Source organism: Budorcas taxicolor, chromosome 5 (assembly GCF_023091745.1).
Source record: "Budorcas taxicolor isolate Tak-1 chromosome 5, Takin1.1, whole genome shotgun sequence".
Classification (NCBI taxonomy): Eukaryota; Metazoa; Chordata; class Mammalia; order Artiodactyla; family Bovidae; genus Budorcas; species Budorcas taxicolor.
In genome coordinates, this window is record NC_068914.1 from 128,092,963 (window position 1) to 128,113,196 (window position 20,234).

Here is a 20,234-nt window from a genome sequence, read left to right on the forward strand (position 1 = left end):
GGATTCAGTTTATGCTGCTGTGTACTAGCTTTATCTTTTCCATGGAGCATAAGGTGTATGATTTTGACATGTTACTTAATCTTACTTATTTCACATGCAGATGAACATTACGCTTTGTTTACTTTGTGATTCTTCTTCCCAGGAGAAGGTCTGATTAAATCACTTGTCATCATTCAATGAAGCACAACACTTCTGCAGAGAACAGTTCACCAAGACGTTCTCAGAGGTGCTGCTAATCTATGTGCACGAGGTTGTTACAAGATAAATGATTATGAGTCTAGAATAGTAATATGGCCTTATACATGCATTTTTCTTTAAATATTTACAAAGAATTTTTACAGGCATTTTTCTAATTAAATTTGCATAACACACTCTCTGAAAGCAGAAAGAGTGAAGTAGCTAAAAAAACAGAAGGAAAAGCTAGATAATGAGGCCAAATAAAAATTGCCAAGTAGCAAAATAAATTGATTCTCACCTTGAATTTGTCATGGAACCTATAAGCTATAGAACCAGTTCTTTTGTCTAAGCACAATACCAAAGGGAATATTTCTTTTGTTGACTCCAATATATATTGTAAAGAGTTGAGCCAAAAGACATACAAATATTTTATTTAAACAATATGAGAATCAGGATTTAGTAAGGGCTGCCCAGGTACTTTGGACTAATTCTCCTACTGAAAACAAATAGAAAAGCTGGGGAATTGTAATAGAACTAAAGACGCCAAAATGCTATCAAGTCAGTCAAGCATTGTGTTTCCAAGATCCAGAAGAATGAAAAAGACCCAGAAAGATAACTAATCTGTAAAGTCAGATTTGCCCTAAATTTGTCAGGTTATTTTAGAAAGAATTGGTTGAGAGAATAAACAGAGATTTTACAGATTTATGGATACAGAGGACAAAAGTTGGATCTCAAGGCCCAACAAAGAGAGTAACTACTAACATCTCCCTCCAGATTCTTGTTGGAAGCTTGAAAGTCCAACCTGGGAGTAAGAATTGACCAGACAGAGATGGGCCTTCACTGAAACAGAAACCCAGCTCCAAACTGTCCTAAGTCCTAACTGAATTAAGTTAATAGGGACTTTCTGTGTCCCCAGCCATCAGTTAGATATTCTCTAAAGGAATATATCATCTTAGGTCTAAATTAGACCTATAATTTTTTTCATAAACTATAATTGTTAATCAAGAGTACTCAGAAATATGAGGAAACAAGACAGGTGGCTAACACTAAGAAATAATAGATATAAGAAACTTACACTACTCAATAGGAAAAGATATATAAGGTTGTTAGTTATTTGCTGACTTGTGTCTGACTCTTTTGTGACCCTATGGACTGTAGGCCACCAGGCTCCTCCATCCATGGGGTGTTCTGAGCAAGAATACTGGAGTGGGTTGCCGTTTCCTTCCCTGGTGGTTCAGACAGTAAAGAGTCTGCCTGCAATGCAGGAGAGTTGGGTTCAATCCCTGGGTCAGGAAGATCGTCTGGTGAAAGGAATGGCTACCCACTGCAGTATTCTTGTCTGGAGAATCCCATGAACAGAGGAGCCTGGTGGGCTATAGTCCACTGGGTCACAAAGAGGTGGACACAACAGAATGACTAACACTTTCACTTTTTCTTTCTCCAGTACACACACACACATACACACATATAGATATAATCTAGTAAAAAAAAAAAAAAGGAGGGGTGGGCAAAAGACCTGAATAAACATTTTCCCAAAGAAGACATACAGATGACCAATAGGTATGTGAAAAGATGCTCAACATCACTAATCCATCGGAGAAATACAAATCAAAAAATGAGATATCACTTCACACCTGGAGATGGTTTTTGTCAAAAAGACAAGCAATAACAAGTGTTAGTGAAGATGCTGGGGAAAGGGAATCCTTTCACACTGTTGGTAGGAATGTAAAATAGAGTCAAAATCTGCAAAAAATAATGATGAATCTTCACTGTCTGTAATTTTTATAAGTAGGAAAAAATCAGTGAGGATAAAAATAACACAATTATTGCTGATACTTTAATTGAGACATATAAAACCCTATTCTCAACAAATTCAGAATATGCACTTTTTTTCAAAAGCAATAAAAAAACTTTACAAAAATGGACCATATGCTTGCCATGAGGTAATAAAATTTCAAATAAATTATTCAAAGTATGAACTCTGGCCACAGAGGGATTTAATTAAAACTTACTAACAAAAAATAACTTGAAAATCTTTACATGTTTGGAAATTAAGCAACAGCTATCTAAAAAACTATGTAAATTCAAAAATACATATTTAAATAAATGATAATGAAAATACTGAATAGTAACATTTATGGAATAAAGTTCTGACTATATTAGAAAATAAAAATATGATGTAATTGTCTAACTATCCATCTCAAGTATTCACAAAAATAATAGAAAACTAAACCCAAAGCAAATTTTAAAATGTATAATAAAGAGAATCAAAAGCCAGTGATTGGTTCTTTAAAAACACTGAGCAAATTAATGAGGGGAAAAATATATAGACGAGCCAAATAACCAGTGTTAGTAACAAAAAGGAGATAATATCATGGATTCCACCAACATCAAAGAGACTATAGGAAAACACAGCTTACCAGAAATCAATGAAGAAGAAATAGAAAATATAATCAGCCCTGTAACTCTTACTACCCAGTAAGTAAAGTCCAGAATCAAAATATTTCATGAATAAATTCTACACAGGACATAAGGAACTCATAATGCCAATCCTGAGCAATGGAAAAAGAGAAAACATTTACCAACTTGTGTTAAGAGACCAACATAATCTTTCTTTTCTTTTTTTGGACAAGGTAATGGCTATGATTCCCTGTGTTGTACAATGTATTATTGATGCTTACTTATTTTATACATAGTAGTTTTTATCTTTTAACCCCTCTTCCCCACTGGTAACCGTTAGTTTGTTTTCTAAATCAGTGAGTCTGTTTCTGTTTTGCTACATACATGCATTTGTATTATTTTTTTAGATTCCACATATAGGTAATATTGTATCCCAACTCAGGGATCAAACCCAGGTCTCCTGCATTGCACACAGACAGATTCTTTACTGACTGAGCTATGAGGGAAGCTTTTTTATGGCTGAGTAATATTCTTGTGTGTGTGTGTGTGTGTGTGTGTGTGTGTGTTTCTCTCTCTCTCTCTCTCTCTCTCTCTCTCTCTCTCTCTCTCTCTCTATATATATATATATATATATATAAAACACATCTTCTTTATCCATTCTTGGACACTTGAGTTACTTCCATATATTGGCTATTGTAAATAGTGCTGCTGGGAATATTGGGATGCATGTATTCTTACAAATCAGTGTTTTCATCTTTTCCAGATACATACCCAGGAGTGGAATTGCTGGATCATCTGATAGTTCTATTTTTAGTTTTTTGAGAACCCTGCATATGGTTTTCCACAGTGACTGAACCAATTTACATTCCCCACCAACAGTGTACAGGTGTTCCCTTTCCCCCCACATCCTTCCCAACATTTGTTATCTGTAAACTTTTTAATGATAGTCATTCTTATAGATGTAATACAATAGCTCATTGTTGATTTGATTTGCATCTCTCTAGTAATTAGCAATATTCAGCATCTTTTCATGTACCTGTTAGCCATCTGTATGTATTCTTTGGAAAAATATCTATTCAGGTCTTCTGCCCATTTTTACTGGGTTATTTGTTTTTTGATTTTGAGTTGTGTGAGCTGTTTATATATTTTTGTATATTAACATTTTGTTCATTGTCATTTGCGAATATTTTCTCCCATTCTATAGGCTGTATTTTCATTTTGTTTATGGTTTCTTTTGCTGAGTAAAAGTTTAAAGTTTCATTAAGTTCCATTTGTTTATTTTTGCTTTTATTTCAGAGACCAGCATAACCTTCATACCAAAACCTGACAAGACTATTACCAGAAAGGAAGATTGCAGGTAATCCATTCTTTCCAGATTGATCCCTACAGTCAGTGCAACCGCAAACAAAATCTAAGCTGATATTTTTAAAATTGACAAAGTGAAAGTGAAAGTTGTTCAGTTGTGTCCAACTCTTTGTGACTCTCTGGACTATATAGTCCATGGGATTCTCCAGGCCAGAACGCTGGAGTGGGGAGCCTTTCTCTTCTCCAGGGGATCTTCCCAACCCAGGGATCAAACCCAGGTCTCCCGCATTGCAGGCGGATTCTTTACCAGCTGAGCCACAAAGGAAACCCATAATTGACAGGATTATTCCAAAAATTCACTTGGAAATCAAAGAATCTAGAATGGTCATGATACTATTAAATTTTTTTGAAAGACCTGTATACAACACTGGGGCTTCGCAAGTGGCTCAGTGGTAAAGAATCTGCCTGCCAATGCAGGAGATGAGGGAAGAGCCCCTGGAGAAGGAAATGGTAACCCACTCCAGTATGAAATCCCATGGACAGAAGAGCCTAGTAGGCTACAGTCCATGGGGTCTCAAAGAGTAGGACACAACTTAGTGACTAAAACAACAACACAAAGTATGCTACAAAGTTACCTTAATTAAGACAGTGGGGTAATGGCACAAGGATAGACAAATATACTCTACTCATAAAATGCATCTTTCAGAGAGTGAAAATATAAATTATAATCTGAGAGAATATATTTGCAATACATAAATCCAGCAAAGAAATTTGATCTGGAATAAAGAGCGCCTATGAATCCGAAAAAGAAAAACACACATACTCTTTCATACAAATAGAAGGAAGAAACTCCTGAAATATCCTGTTCAGTTCAGTTCATTCGCTCAGTTGTGTCCAACTCTTTGTGACCCCGTGTACTGTAGCACACCTGGCCTCCCTGTCCATCACCAACTCCCAGAGCTTGTTCAAATTCATGTCCATCGAGTCAGTCATATCACCCAAGGAAATATTCTGTAATTAATCTAACTATTGACATTGTTGTTGTTTAGTCCTTAAGGCATGTCTGACTCTTTTGTGATCCCTTGGACTGTAGCCCAGCAAGCTCCTCTGTCCATGGGATTCTCCAGGCAAGAATACTGGAGTGGGCTGCCATTTCCTTCTCCAGGGGATCTTCCTGACCCCGGGAGTAAACCGTCATCTCCTGCATTGGCAGGTGGATTCTTTACCACGAAGCCACCAGGGAAACCCATGTAGTGCATACTGAGAGTGTATTCTACTCCTTGGCCTGGGTTCACAGCCCTCTCTGATCTGGTCTCCACTATGTATCTGACTCTACCTAGCACTGCACACTCAGGTCATCTCTCTGCCTCAGCCATTAGTATGCCTACACCAAGCCTATCCCAGATTTGGATGCTCGCAGAAAAAGTACATTCAATACTGTCAAGTCACAACAAATAATATGTTTCTGTTGAGTGAATGCATGCATGAAAGAATAAAATAATATCTTCCTTCCTGTTCTCTGCTTTTCAAAATCTTATCTAGCCTTTGAGGTCCATACATACTGCATATCCCGTCTCTTCTGTGAAGGCTTTCCTACTAATTCTCTGAGTTCTTCTAGCTCTTTAACAGAACTATCCTTTGATTCATATCACATTCTGTAATGCATTAATTTATTTTCATATTCACAGATACTATTGTCCCATCAAAAGAATAAATTCCAGAAGAGCAAGGAACATATCTGTCATCCATTTATATTATAAAGTATCTGTCCAACTGTCTTATAACCAGTGGTGCTCAATATTTTTCAGGGAAAGAATTGTAATGATGAAAAATGCAGCCCCGAAATTCAAATAGATCTGAACTCTGGCCTTGGTTTTGCTGTGTGACTCTGGGCAGTTACCTGACCGCTCTGTCGGTTTCCTCATCTGTGAAAGATGGAAAATAACACATCTTGTCCTACTCTTTGTGATCCCATGGTCTGTAGCCCTGCCAGGCTCCTCTGTCCATGGGATTTTCTTGGCAAGAATACTAGAGTGGGTTACCATTTCCTCCTCCAGGGGATCATCCCCACCTAGGGATCAAACCTACATCTCCTGAGTCTCCTTCATTGGCAGGCAGATTCTTTACCACTGTGCCACCTGGTAAGCCTGTAATATACATCACACAAATAGGAAATACATGTTAAATGATTGCTGCTATTCATGGGGTCGCAAAGAGTCGGACACAACTGAGCGACTGAACTGAACTGAACTGAGCAGTAGTAGTAGTATTCAGTATTAAATATGGCTCTGACTTGTAAAAGCATTCACTCTGAAAATTAAGAGAGACAAACGTGAACACAGAACAGTAACCATAAAGCTAAGAATAATAGAACAGCCAAAGAAAATTTCCAGCATGTAAAAATGTCCAGCTTGTCTCTCTTCTCCTGCAGACTAATCTACACATGGCCAAAGGTCTTCAGGGAGTTCTGTTTCCTAACACTGCAGGAATTATCTCATTCCATCTCAGATGTCTGCTTTCTCCCCTCTTTCTTATATACAGGGTCTCAAACAAATGACACAGGATAGCTTCAAGCACAGTATTATCCACCCCAGTAATTTCTTTTCTGTCCGTAGTGAAGGTCAGAAGTGTCCTTCTCTTGCAAAAGACATAATGCAAACCTCAGGGTTCTTCTATCCTCAGGATCCTCTCCGATTCTCCTGTCTCATTAGCACAGGAGGATAAAAGCTGCTACACAAGCTACATTTAATTTACTGATTTACATTTGTCTATACTTCAAATTAAATGGTTAGATAGTATCACCGACTCAGTAGCAAACTCTGAGAGATAGAGGACAGAGGAGCCTGGCATGCTACAGTCCACGGGGTCGCAAAGAATCGGACACAACTTTGCAACTGAATGACAACAAAGATACTTCTCAAAAATTATTCTCCTGACAATAATGAAAGCATCTTCATTTACGTATCTAGTATTCTCACGGGATTTCTCAAGAGTAACTGATCCATCCTTAGTAAACTGTACCCCTTATTGCCACCTATTGCCATCATTATCATCAATGATGAATAAAGCTGAAAGTAGCTACCACGGATAAAATTTGTTATGTGTGCCCTAACCAAGGAGGAAGGGGTGAGTCAGGACTGAAGCCCCTTCTTGCCTGGATGTGCTTCCACACTGAGTTGGGAGAGGCTCCATTCAGTCTTATATTTGTGCCTAACACCATGGGCAGAGCCCATATTCAGGTTTCTAATAACTCTCTTTCATACTCCTTTAATCCATGGCTACTCACACTTGTTCCCAAGGGGCACTAGTGTTCCAAGCTATAGAGAGCAAGCGTTTGACTGTAATATTGAATGATTGCCTTTACCCTGTCTGCAAAGGAAAAATGTTAATAGATCACATATTCTCAATTCAAATTTTCTCTCCAATCATTTTTTACAAGTCCTTGTCTCCAGACACCACTTTCCTGCTTAAGGTTGCCAGTAGATGAGAGAAGAAAATGAAATTGCAAATTCCTATGAAGAGGAAATCTCAAAATCAATCATTTGGTCTTGGCTGAACACTTTGTTGGGTGATATATTTTATTTTAAGATGTGTGAGCTGGTAGTTGTGAGTTTATATGGTATCCAAATAATATAGGTGCATTTCTTTTTGCTAGTAAATATGTATATAAAACTAGGGTGTAGAGGAAGTAAAAATGTATTGATCTGTATTTTTGAAAATATTTAACAAAGAAAATGTTCTGCAAATAAGAGCGTATGTTCTGGACCTCTGCCCTTCTGAACAAGTCTGAGATGCCCTGTCTCAGAATAGATATTTTATTCCTCCAAAGAAAGTGGATAGAAATGATTCATGGATAAAGGCTGAGCCTCAGTATATGTACTTATTTATTTTACGTGTAATTACATGTATCTATGTAGTTATTTATGAACTGTTGCTGAAACTGATATGAATGTTTGAGAATTCAAGCTATTGTTTGACATTTAGTATCATGTAAACAAATCTGAGTTCTTACGGTTGTTTGGCAATAGAATTTTGTGATTGGGAAGGGCCATGAAGGTATTCAGAGCAAGATATCTGAAACTTGAAACTCCCAATAACTGGCCCTCTGTCCTTTCCTGTGAACACCTCCAGCAGGACCTTCACGTGACCCTGACTTCAAGGTGAAATAATAGCATCTCTGTTCAAGGCTGTGTTATTACATGTGGATTTGTGTGAAGGATATGAAGCAATACAGCACATTTTTAGACTAGCAAAATGCTTTACAATAGGAATTTGTACTATAATATGAGTGCAAATGTGAAAGTGTAACCCTATATATACAAATTCTTTGAATCATAGATAGTGGAGCAAAATCAAGTTTTAAATTGTAATCTTCAATTACATGATACTCAATTTGGAGATTTCCATCCATGGTCTGAGAGGGGAAGAAAATTCTCTTTATATATACTACCTTCATTCACACAAGACATTTTATTTATATTACTGATTTAATCAAAATCTCCTACTGTGCAAATGTTCTCCATATGGGGAAACAGAAGACCAGAGTGCATAAAGCCAGCTCTTTGTGTCTTTCAACTTTTAAAAAATTATGGACATATAATGTTTTGCCTATTTTTTTTTTAGATTACAGAATATGTATTTTTTTTAATCAAGGTAAAAGCTCACAATATAACTCAGTTATCATCATCTTATTTTGTCCTATATATACTCTTTCAATTTCTCATGCAAAATTCTGATGTCTTCCCAATAGAGGATATAGCCAAAGAAAAATGACGCAGAGTCTGGACGATGGGAGAGAGTGATCTGAGACCATAGCAAAGAGAAAGATCAGGACTGAGCTGGTTCAGGGGCAGAGAAGTAGTTACGCAGTTTCCTTGGAAGGAGTTCGGAAGCTATTGGACATTAATTACAGCAGAGACACAGGGAGTAGAGTGAAGGAGATTTTGTAAGAAATGGGTGTGAGACCAAATCCTGGCTCAGCCATCCAGTGGCCGTATAACCTTGGAAGAGATTTTCATCTCTCTGGACTGCCACTTCCTCACATGGGGAGACTCCCATCTTCCAGAGCTGTAGTGAAAGGACCTGTGTGAGGCTGGTGAACCTCACAAATAGTGTTCCTGCTTTTACCTTTCAGCTCTAACTTGCCTCTGTCCTTCCTGAACTAGAGACAGCCGTGATGATGATGTTATCAATGTAAGGGGTCTGCTGGTGTTCTTGTTCAGTTGCCCAGTCGTGTCCGACTCTACGACTCCATGGACTGCAGCACGTCAGGCTTCCCTGTTCTTCGCTGTCTCCCAAGTTCATGTCCACTGCATCAGTGATGCCATCCAGCCATCTCATCCTCTGACACCCTCTTCTCTTTTTGCCCTCAATCTTTCCCAACATCAGGGACTTTCCCAGTGAGTCAGCTGTTCACATCAGGTGACCGAATCTTCAGTATCTGTCCCTCCAATGAATGCAGAGTCTACACATCCCCAAATGACCCTCCCTTTTCACTACAGAGAATTTCAAAATTTATAGAAAAAATAAACAAAATGTATAACAAACCTCCGTGTACCCATTACCCAGCTTCAACAATTACAAGTCATTGCCATCTTTTTCATTCACAGCTCCATCCACTCCCTACTTTCTGCATTATTTTGAAGCAAATCTAGACATCATATCATTTTATCTACAGTGTTTCAGGATGTATCTCTAAACAAGGAATCTTTTTTTAAAAATACAGTCATAATACCATTGTTGGTTCTTTTGTTGCTAAGTCATGTCTGACTCTTTAGCAACCCCATGGACTGTAGCCCACCAGGCTCCTCTACCCATGGGATTCCCCAGGCAAGTATACTGGAATGGGTTGCCATTTTTCTTCTCTACATAATACCATAATGCACCTTAAATATTTAACAGTTAGTCCTTAATATTATTAAGTATCCAGTGTACTTAAATTTCCAATGTCTTTTGCATTTTTTAGTTTGCTTGAATTCAGATATGTTATATCCACAAATTACACAGGTTGTCTTTAAAATATCTTGATCAATTAGCTAACGTGCTCTTCTGTTCTCTATATTTTATGTAAATTAGAAGATCATCAGATTCATGTTGATTTTGTTGTTGTTGTTGCTACTGTTATTGCCTATGTCAGATAAGTTATATCACATGAACACACCAAGTGATATTGCCTTTGATGATGTAATTTTTCCAACTGATGAACAACTTTTGGAAAAGGTCTGAACAAACCAATCTATAATCTTCCCTCACTGTAAATAATGCATAGTTACTTTAGGGAAAATATTAAAATGTACAAAAATATTTTTCACTTATATATAATACAGAGTTGGGTAGACTCAGATAATTATAAATTAGTTTTCATCTCCATGAATGTCTAGCAAGTCGGATGGTGCATGGGAAAATTCTTTACCAAGGAGGATTATCTGCCACGTTGTAGAAAGCCTAACACTTCTGGATCCTGTCCACTAAATGCCAGTAGCAACCCACCAAATCTTTATGACTACTACTAATTTCCCTTCATGGGATTTCCTGGTGGGTCAGACAGCAAAGAATCTGCCTGTGATATTGAAGACCCAGGTTCAGTCCCTGGAAGATCCTCTGGAGAAGGGAATGGCTACCCACTCCAGTATTCTTGCCTGGAGAATTCCATGGACAGAGGAGCCTGAACAATGTCCCCTCACATTCACAAAATTCCCTGTGATTCACTTCATCTCCTGTTGAAAACTACTGGCTTAGTTTGAGAAGCAGCAAAAGAAGAAACTGATTTTAATTGCATGTATGCTCTAGCTTGGGAAGTAGATAAAGAAAACGTCTTGTGCAGGGAATAACTATTGAAACCTTCACAATACTAAAGCTTTTCAACATTTTTCTCCATTGGCAGGTTTTTGTTTCTCCAAACAATATTGGAAAATGTGAAGAGGTTTTCTGATAAAACAAATGATATCATAATGACATCATGGGAATATATGTAGTTCAAGTACAAAATTGTTTAGTAGCTAGGAAACCATCCCCATAGGAAGATGTAAGGAAACTGGGATGGTGGCAAAAAGTAATAAGTGCATTTGAATTCTTTTCTGAACATAAATATAAATTTATAAATCTCTTTGTGTTGATATAATTGGCCTATAATTCTAATAAGGAATTTCCCTTCATCTCTGAGATGAAGAAAATATAGTCAAATGTTTGCTCTCCTCATGTTTACTTGTATCATTATGTGATATACTTCTTGCCTTTCTCTTTTATTAAAACAGTTACTTTCTTCATTGTCCTTTGTATTGATATTTACATACTATGCATCATTCCAAGTTGGAAGCCATTTTCTAATCTAAATTAGGAGATATTTTATCATTATTCCTTGAGGCAGGAATTGTTTGTTCGTAGTATCTTGATGGTTCCTGGTAATAGTAAATGCTTGTTTAAATATCTATTGAATGAACTTACTCATCCAGTAATCATCATTGATATATCTTATTACTATGCACAATTATGTACTTTCATGTGTGTTAATTGTATCCCCATGCCATTATTATTATGACACACTAAATGTGGATCTTTTACTCAAGGTAGAATCTTAACTGAGTGATCTCTTCTAAATCATATTGCTGGAATAACTAGCAGAAGAATTTAGAACTCCTGGCTTTGGTTTCATTTCCACCAATAGGTTTCTTTTTGCCTCAAAATATACACATTTTCTGTTTGTTCTGCCTAGTTGTTGCCATGTCTTCAAAAAGCATTTGTCAAAACAAATGAACCAACGCCCCCACCCCCAGAACAGTGAGTAACTCCCCCCAGATTTGCATACTAGCTTTAACCCTCAGAAATTCAAAATAGGATAACAAACATTTTGATGACAAAATTTGCCTGGTAGGAGAAATGGCTCTCTTAAAAGCGATTTACGTTATTTGATGTGTGCAAACTGCAAAGCAGGTACAGTATTAACACAGCAATTGTTCAGAGGCTGGAACTTTGTAACTATGGAGACGCTACCTCATAGTGTTCTAACAGGCAGGATCGGCCAGATGTGAAAGTTGTGATCATAAAGGTAGCTTTGCTGGGTTACCGCCCTGTCTCTTGAGCTGCCTCCAGTGAGTGCTGCACACCTTCATCTTGATTTGTTTAACATTCTTAGCCAGTATCAGTATTGGCTATGTCGGTACTTACACATTCACATTAGAATCCTGGCATCAGCTTGGTGAAGAAATCATGATGTCTGGAGAGTGCTTTAAGGTAGTTAGATTAACAAGTGAGGTCACTTGAAAAAGAAAATCTGCCTTGAATCTCAGTTCTCTTCATTGTCTAATGCCATAATTTATTTTTCCAGAAAAGAAAAGATTCTTGTTTTCCAGCCAGTGCAAGAGACTCAGAAACTATTCAGGAAATGTCGGTGGTGCTGCAGAGTGGAGTCCATGAGACAGAAGATAAGATGGAGACTCGAGCACAGTAAGAAAGTCACAAATGAGTTTCAGAAGATGAGGATGGAGCATTTGACCTTTTTATTTCAAAACAGCTTATACAATAGAACTAGAATCGAGTCTACAAATCCCTGAAAATTAATGATAACATACTACAGTTTCCTCAACCACTGTATTATAATGTTTAGTCCCTGAGTAATAAAAAAATTCACCTAGACAGATCTCCATCATATCAGACCTGGTAGAGTTTCCAAAACTCATATCTAAACATGTTAAAGTAATTGGCAAACAGTTTCTTTAAAACTACTTTACTAACAGAGAACTGCTGGAGAATTTTGGTTTAGGAAATGTCTAGGAGGATGTTAAAATTACAACTCTCTGTTTTTTACTACTAATGTAAATCATTTTATCAACGACAGCATCAGCATTTGTTTTCCAACGTTTTGTTAAAAAATGATCTTTAAGAAAAACAGCCATATGTTAATGCATATATATGGAACCTAGAAAGATGATACTGATGAATCTATTTGCAGGGTGGCAGCGGAGACACAGACATAGAGACCAGGCTTGTGGACACAGTGGGGGAGGAAGAGGGAGGGACGAATTGAAAGAGTAACATGGAAACACGTAGATTACCATATGTAAAACAGATAGCCAGTGGGAATTTGCTGTATGACACTGGGAGCTCAAACCTGGTGCTCTGTGACAACCTAGAGAGCTGGGAGGGAGGGGACATATGTATATCTATGGCTGATTCATGATGATGTATGGCAGAAACTAACATAATATTGTAAAGCAATTATCCTCCAATTAAAAATGTTTCAGTTCAGTTCAGTCGCTCAGTCATGTCTGACTCTTTGTGACCCCATGAATCACAGCACGCCAGGCCTCCCTGTCCATCACCAGCTCCTGGAGTTCACCCAAACTCATGTGCATCGAGTCGGTGATGCCATCCAGCCATCTCATCCTCTGTTGCCCCCTTTTCCTCCTGCCCCCAATCCCTCCCAGCATCAGTCTTTCCCAATGAGTCAACTCTTCGCATGTGGTGGCCAAAGTATTGGAGTTTCAGCTTTAGCATCATTCCTTCCAAAGAACACCCAGGGCTGATCTCCTTTAGAATGGACTGGTTGGATCTCCTTGCAGTCCAAGGGACTCTCAAGAGTCTTCTCTAACACCACAGTTCAAAAGCATTAATTCTTTGGCGCTCAGCTTTCTTCACAGTCCAACTCTCGCATCCATACATGACCACTGGAAAAACCATAGCCTTGACTAAATGGACCTTTGTTGGCAAAGTAAGTCTCTGCTTTTCAATATGCTATCTAGGTTGTTCATAACTTTTCTTCCAAGGAGTAAGCGTCTTTTAATTTCATGGCTGCAGTCACCATCTGCAGTGATTTTGGAGCCCCCCAAAATAAGTCTGACATTGATTCCACTGTTTCCTCGTCTATTTCCCATGAAGCGAAGGGACCAGAGGCCATGATCTTAGTTTTCTGAATGTTGAGCTTTAAGCCAACTTTTTCACTCTCCTCTTTCACTTTCATCAAGAGGCTTTTGAGTTCCTCTTCACTATCTGCCATAAGGGTGATGTCATCTGCATATCTGAGGTTCTTGATATTTCTCCCAGCAATCTTGATTCTAGCTTATGCTTCTTCCAGCCCAGCATTTCTCATGATGTACTCTGCATACAAGTTAAATAAGCAGGGTGACAATATACAGCCTTGACGTACTCCTTTTCTTATTTGGAACCAGTCTGTTGTTCCATGTCCAGTTCTAACTGTTGTTTCCTGACCTGCATATAGGTTTCTCAAGAGGCAGGTCAGGTGGTCTTGTTAAATGATCTTTAATACTGAATATACACAATTTTTAAAGCCAATGTTACTTTGGACTTAGATGTCTTGTGTTTACTGATCAGTTCAAGTCCATTTTTAAAATATTTGTTCTTAGAGGTCATCTGAGAAATATTAATAACTCTTGTCAATATGACCAATGCCGCATTGAAATAACATTGAAATGCTCAAATTGAATATTTATAACTACCTCTTCCTTCATGTTAACTAGTTACAGAGGAAGCAAAATACCAAGTAAGAGCTTGGAAAATTCCACATGGGGAAGGGAAACCTAACCAAGCACCAGGAAGAAAGTCTCTCATCTTCCAAAAGGAGTCTAATAGGTCTGTGAGGGCAGGTTTCAAACAGTGGGCTGCCCCATGCTCATCTCTTCCTGAAATGTTTTAGCTTTTCCAACAGTGCACGCTGCCATTAGAAACTTCTTGTTCAGCTACAAAAATAAGAACCCCCCTGTGGCCCTAGACCAGATTTCTTTGATCACAACATTTGCAAAAGCTCATTGGGAATCTTTCATGGAATTAAATTTATTTGGAAATGCAATTGTTTTACCAAAGGAAGAAAAGAAAATCAGAGCTTATAAAATGAACATGCTGAAAAGATATAGTCAGTTGTCTGTAATGAAACCCAGATGTAAGGAACTTTAAAAGAGAAAGGTCCTTTTCCTGCTTGTTCTAGACAGTGTCAGGGAAAAATTATGTCATATGATGTCTCATTTTAGACAGAGATGAAATGCTTGTGACTTGACAATAGACCTCTGTAGTCTCATTTTCATTACCACCCCTGTCATACTCAAGAGGGTGTCTTCATGGGTTAGAGCTTCTTTGACGAAAGCTGAGTGTCTGGGAAGCCAGTGGAATGGCATGTGCTGAAGCTTTTTAAGTACTGCACAGTAATAATGCAGGCTTTCCAGGGGTCACTGTGGTAAAGAACCCACCTGCCAACGCAGGAGACACAAGAGACACGGGTTCGATCCCTGGGTTGGGAAGATCCCCTGGAGGAGGGCATGGCAACCCACTCCAGTATTCTTGCATAGACAATCTGGTGGACAGAGGAGCCTTGCAGGCTACAGTCCACAGGGTCGCACAGAGTCGGACATGACTAAAGCAACTTAGCATGCAGAGTAAGAATGCAGCTGCCAATGCCATTTAATTCTTTTTTAAAGTTGCTTGAGACATCTGTGCCATGTGAGAGGGACACTCAGAGAAGTCTGATTTTGAGTAGAAAGCTATCCAGATATATAACATTTCTGATGAAGGAACTTACCAATTATAGAATAAAACAACTGTGACTACCTCTTGGTAAACAAAAAGATTGAGAGTAATACCAGAAAGATGGCAGATTAGGAAGTTTCAGGCCTTTGTTCCCTTACATAAAGATTTGGAAAAACAAAAACAAAACAGTACTGGCTCAAATAACATTATGGGAACTCTGGAAAATGAGATCAAAATAGAGATGGTGTGTAGAGGCAAAACACTTAGTTCATAACTTATAGACGTGTGGCCCCCAGGAAGGCGGGGCTTAGGCTGGCCATGAATCTGGTTTTTCAGAGCTAAAGGATGGGACTCCAGGACCTTGCATTAAAAACACACACGGTCACAGGCACATGGATTGCTTTGAGGTTACTGAGAAGAGCCTCAATGTGAGTCATAAAACGCAGTTGTCATAAGCCTTTTCATGAGCTACTCCATGAAAATATTGTTTTACTCATAAAATATCTGTATTGTGGTTTAGGGACTTTGTTTAAATCAATGCATACTATACTTTTATATTTATAAAAAAATCTCTTTATTCATAGTAAGATTTACTTACAAAAATAATGCCTGAAGAGTAAGTCTTTCTTCTCTCTTTTGTGCTATTCCCTTCAGCATCCACACACACACATACACAAATACACACACACGTACACATGTGAGCTGTATTTGTAGTTATTAATTTGTAGCATGTATTTGAAAGCATACATTAACTGTAGATTCTTTATAAATGCAAGACAATTAAACAACAAGAGAAATTAAAGGGAAAAGGTATAGTAAACAATGATATATTAAACAGAAGTGATAATCATGTTTTTTCATGTTAATGGAAAGGGGAGATATAATACATGATGAAAGTGGGATGGGTGAATTTAATTCAGATGACCATTATATCTACTACTGTGGGCAAGAATCCCTTAGAAGTAATGGAGTAGCCCTCATAGTCAACAAAAGAGTCCAAAATCCAGTACTCGGGTGCAGTTACAAAAATGGCAGAATGATCTCTGTTCATTTCCAAGGCAAACCATTCCATTTCGCAGTAATCCAAGTCTATGCCCCAACCACTAGTGCCAAAGAAGCTGAAGCTGAACAGTTCTGTGATGACCTACAAGACCTACTAGAACTAACACCAAAAAAATATGTCCTTTTCATCAAAGGGGACTAGAATGAAAAAGTAGAAAGTCAAGAGATACCTGGAAAATAGGCAAGTTTGGCATTGGAGTACAAAATAAGCAGGGCAAAGGCTAACAGTTTTGCCAAGAGAATGCACTGGCAAAGCAAACACCCTCTTCCAACAACACAAGAGACAACTCTACACATGGACATCACCAGATGGTTAATACCAAAATTTGATTATATTCTTTGTAGCTGAAGATGGAGAAGCTCTCTACAGTCAGCAAAAATAAAAGACTGGGAGTTGACTGTGGCTCAGATCATGAACCCTTTATTGCCAAATTCAGGATTAAATTGAAGAAAGTAGGGAAAGCCACTAGACCATTCAGGTATGACCTAAATCAAATCCCTTACAATTATACAGTGGAAGTGAGAAACAGGTACAAGGATTAGATCTGATAGAGTGCCTGAAGAACTATGTATGAGGTTTATGACATTGTACAGGAGGCAGTGATCAAGACCATCCCCAAGAAAAAAAAATGCAAAAGGGCAAAATGGTAGTATGAGGAGGTCTTACAAATAGCTGAGAAAAGAAGAGAAGCGAAAGGCAAAGGTGAAAAGGAAAGATATACTCATCTGAATGCAGAGTTCCAAAGAATAGCAAGGAGAGATAAGAAAGCCTTCAATTAAAATAAATAAATTTAAATTAAAAAAAATAAAACAAGACACAAAGAGCATTAAAAAAAGAAAAAGAAAGCCTTCCTCAGTGATCAATGCAAAGGAACAGAGAAAAACAATAGAATGGGAAAGACTGGAGATATTTTCAAGAAAATTAGAGATATCAAAGAACATTTCATGCAAGTTGGGCACAATAAAGGACAGAAATGGTGTGGACCTAACAGAAACAGAAGAGATTAAGAAGCGGTGGTAGGAATACACAGAAGAACTATACAAGAAAGATCTTCATGACCCAGATAACCACTGTGGTGTGATCACTCACCTAGAGCCAGACATCCTGGAGTCCAAAGTCATGTGGCTCTTAGAAAACATCACTACAACCAAAGCTAGTGGAGGTAACGGAATTTCAGCTGAGCTGTTTCTAGTTCTAAAAGATGATGCTGTTAAAGTGCTGCACTCAATATGCAAGCAAATTTGGAAAATGCAGCAGTGGCCACAGGACTGGAAAAGATCTGTTTTCATTCCAATCCCAAAGAAAAGCAATGCCAAAGAATGCTCAAACTACCACACAATTGCACTCATCTCACACGCTAGGAAAGTAATGCTCAAATGTCTCCAAACAAGGCTTCAACAGTATGTGAACTGAGAAATTCCAGATGTACAAGCTAGATTTAGAAAAGACAGAAGAACCAGAGATCAAATTGCCAACATCCATTAGATCATCAAAAAAGCAAGAGAGTTCCAGAAAAACATCTACTTCTGCTTTATTGGCTATGCCAAAGCCTTTGACTGTGTGGATCACACAAACTGAAAATTCTTCAAGAGATGGGACTACCATACCACCTTGCCTGTCTGCTGAGAAATCTGTATGCAGGTCAAGAAGCAACAGTTAGAACCAGACATGGAACAACGGACTGGTTCCACATTTGGAAAGGAGTATGTCAAGGCTCTATATTGTCATCTTGCTTATTTAACTTATATGCAGAGTATATCATGCAAAATGCTGGGCTGGATAAAGTCCTCCTGACTACAATCTTTCCCAGCATCAGGGTCTTTTCCAGTGAGTCAGTTCTTCCCATCAGTTGGCCAATATTGGAGCTTCTGGAATCAAGTTGGAAACAAGGTTGCCAGGAGAAATATCAAAACCTCAGATATGCACATGACACCACCCTTATAGCAGAAAGCAAAGAGGAACTAAAGAGCCTCTTGATGAAAGTGAAAGAGGAGAGTGAAAAAGTTGGCTTAAAACTCAACGTTCAAAAACCTAAGATCAAGGCATCTGTTCCCATCACTTCATGGCAAATAGATGGGGAAACAGTGGAAACAGTGACAGATTGATTTTGAGGGGGCTCCAAAATCACTGCAGATGGTGACTACAGCCATGAAATTAAAAGATGCTTACTCCATGGAAGAAAAGCTATGACCAACCTAGACAGCATATGAAAAAGCAGAGACATTACTTTACCAACAAAGGTCCGTCTAGTCAAGGCTATGGTTTTTCCAATGGTCATGTATGGATGTGACAGTTGGACTATAAAGAAAGCTGAGTGCAGAAGAATTGATGCTTTTGAACTGTGGTGTTGGAGAAGACTCTTGAGAGTCCCTTGGACTGCAAGGAGATCCAACCAGTGCATTCTGAAGGAAATCAGTCCTGAATATTCATTGGAAAGACTGATGCTGAAGCAGAAGCTCCAATATTGGCCACCTGATGGGAAGAACTGTCTCACTGGAAAAGACCCTGATGCTGGGAAAGATTGTAGTCAGGAGGAGAAGAGGACCACAGAAGATAAGATACTTGGATGGCCTCAATGACTTGATGGACATGAGTTTGAGTAAGCTCTAGGAGTTGGTGATAGGGAAGCCTGGCATTCTGCAGTCCCTGGGGTGGCAAAGAGTCGGACAGGACTGAGCGACTTAACTGAACTGAGAAGTGGGATATAAATGGTTTATAGAGTCTCAATTTTGAGTGAAAAGTCCTGGAAGGAAAAGATATTGAATCAGTACATTGTACATCTGAAACTAATATAATATTGGAAATCAATTGTATTTCAATTTAAACATTCTTAATAAAAATAAGAAGCCTGGAAGGAAATGGTAAAAATTTTAGTTGGTGGGATTGTAATAATTTTTATTTTCTTCTTTCAGGTTTTACACTTTTGTAAAGCTATCTGAAATAGGAGTTTATTGATTTTTAAATAGAAAAAAGAAAAGCTTGACTTGATACTGAAGTGTTTTATTCAGATTGTTAAAATTAAAAATATAAGATAATCTTCTTTAGATGCATAATACCTTTGAAAAGCAAAAACTGGAGTAATAGTAACAGTGAATGCTTCTTGTGTTCATAGTCTATCATTTTGACCATCTCACTTTGTTATACTCATTTTTGTACGCAGGACAGAAGACTCACGGGACGACTTCCCAAAGAAACTGCCATCTTTAGTGCATTTCTTTCCATCGTCGACAGATTCAGATAGCACGACACTGCCGTGTTCACGGTCTTTCTCTGATGAAATCCCTCTCAGTTACTGTCTGTCTAGCCCTCAAGTTAGTGGAGCAACTATATCGACAATTGGACCAAAGCCTCTTCAACCTGCTCTAGGGACCCATTCCAAATCAGAAAACAGCTTGGGTAAGCAAAACGCAAACTTTTTAAGAGTGTTTTTAAAGCCTATAGTTTGAGTCATTATATGCCTCGAAGTCAGAATGACGTTTTATTATTTGTCTTCAGTTCAGTAGATCAGTCATGTCTGACTCTTTGAGACCTGATGGACTGCAGCATGCCAGGCCTCCCTGTCCATCACCAACTCCCAGAGCTTACTCAAACTCATGTCCATCAAGTCAGTGAGGCCATCCAGCCATCTCATCCTCTGTCGTCCCCTTCTCCTCCTGCCTTCAATCTTTCCAGCATCAGAGTCTTTTTAATGAGTCAGTTCTTTGCATCAGGTGGCCAAAGGATTGGAGTTTCAGCTTCAGCATCAGTCCTTCCAAAGAACACCCAGGACTGATCACCTTTAGGATGGACTGGTTGGATCTCCTTGCTGTCCAAGGGA

The 20,234-nt window shown here is 38.3% G+C and overlaps 1 protein-coding gene across 1 annotated transcript in view; it reads left to right on the top strand.

Annotated features, from left to right (window-relative positions):
- The first annotated feature begins 12,244 nt into the window (after positions 1-12,244).
- The window catches only part of LMNTD1 (lamin tail domain containing 1), a 52,252-nt gene continuing 44,262 nt past the window's right edge, over positions 12,245-20,234 (top strand). The window contains exons 1-2 of the mRNA XM_052640612.1: positions 12,245-12,324; positions 19,578-19,813. Of these exons, the coding sequence (XP_052496572.1) occupies positions 12,263-12,324; positions 19,578-19,813 (298 nt within the window). The 5' untranslated portion in view covers positions 12,245-12,262. The remainder of the gene's footprint in view (positions 12,325-19,577; positions 19,814-20,234) is intronic.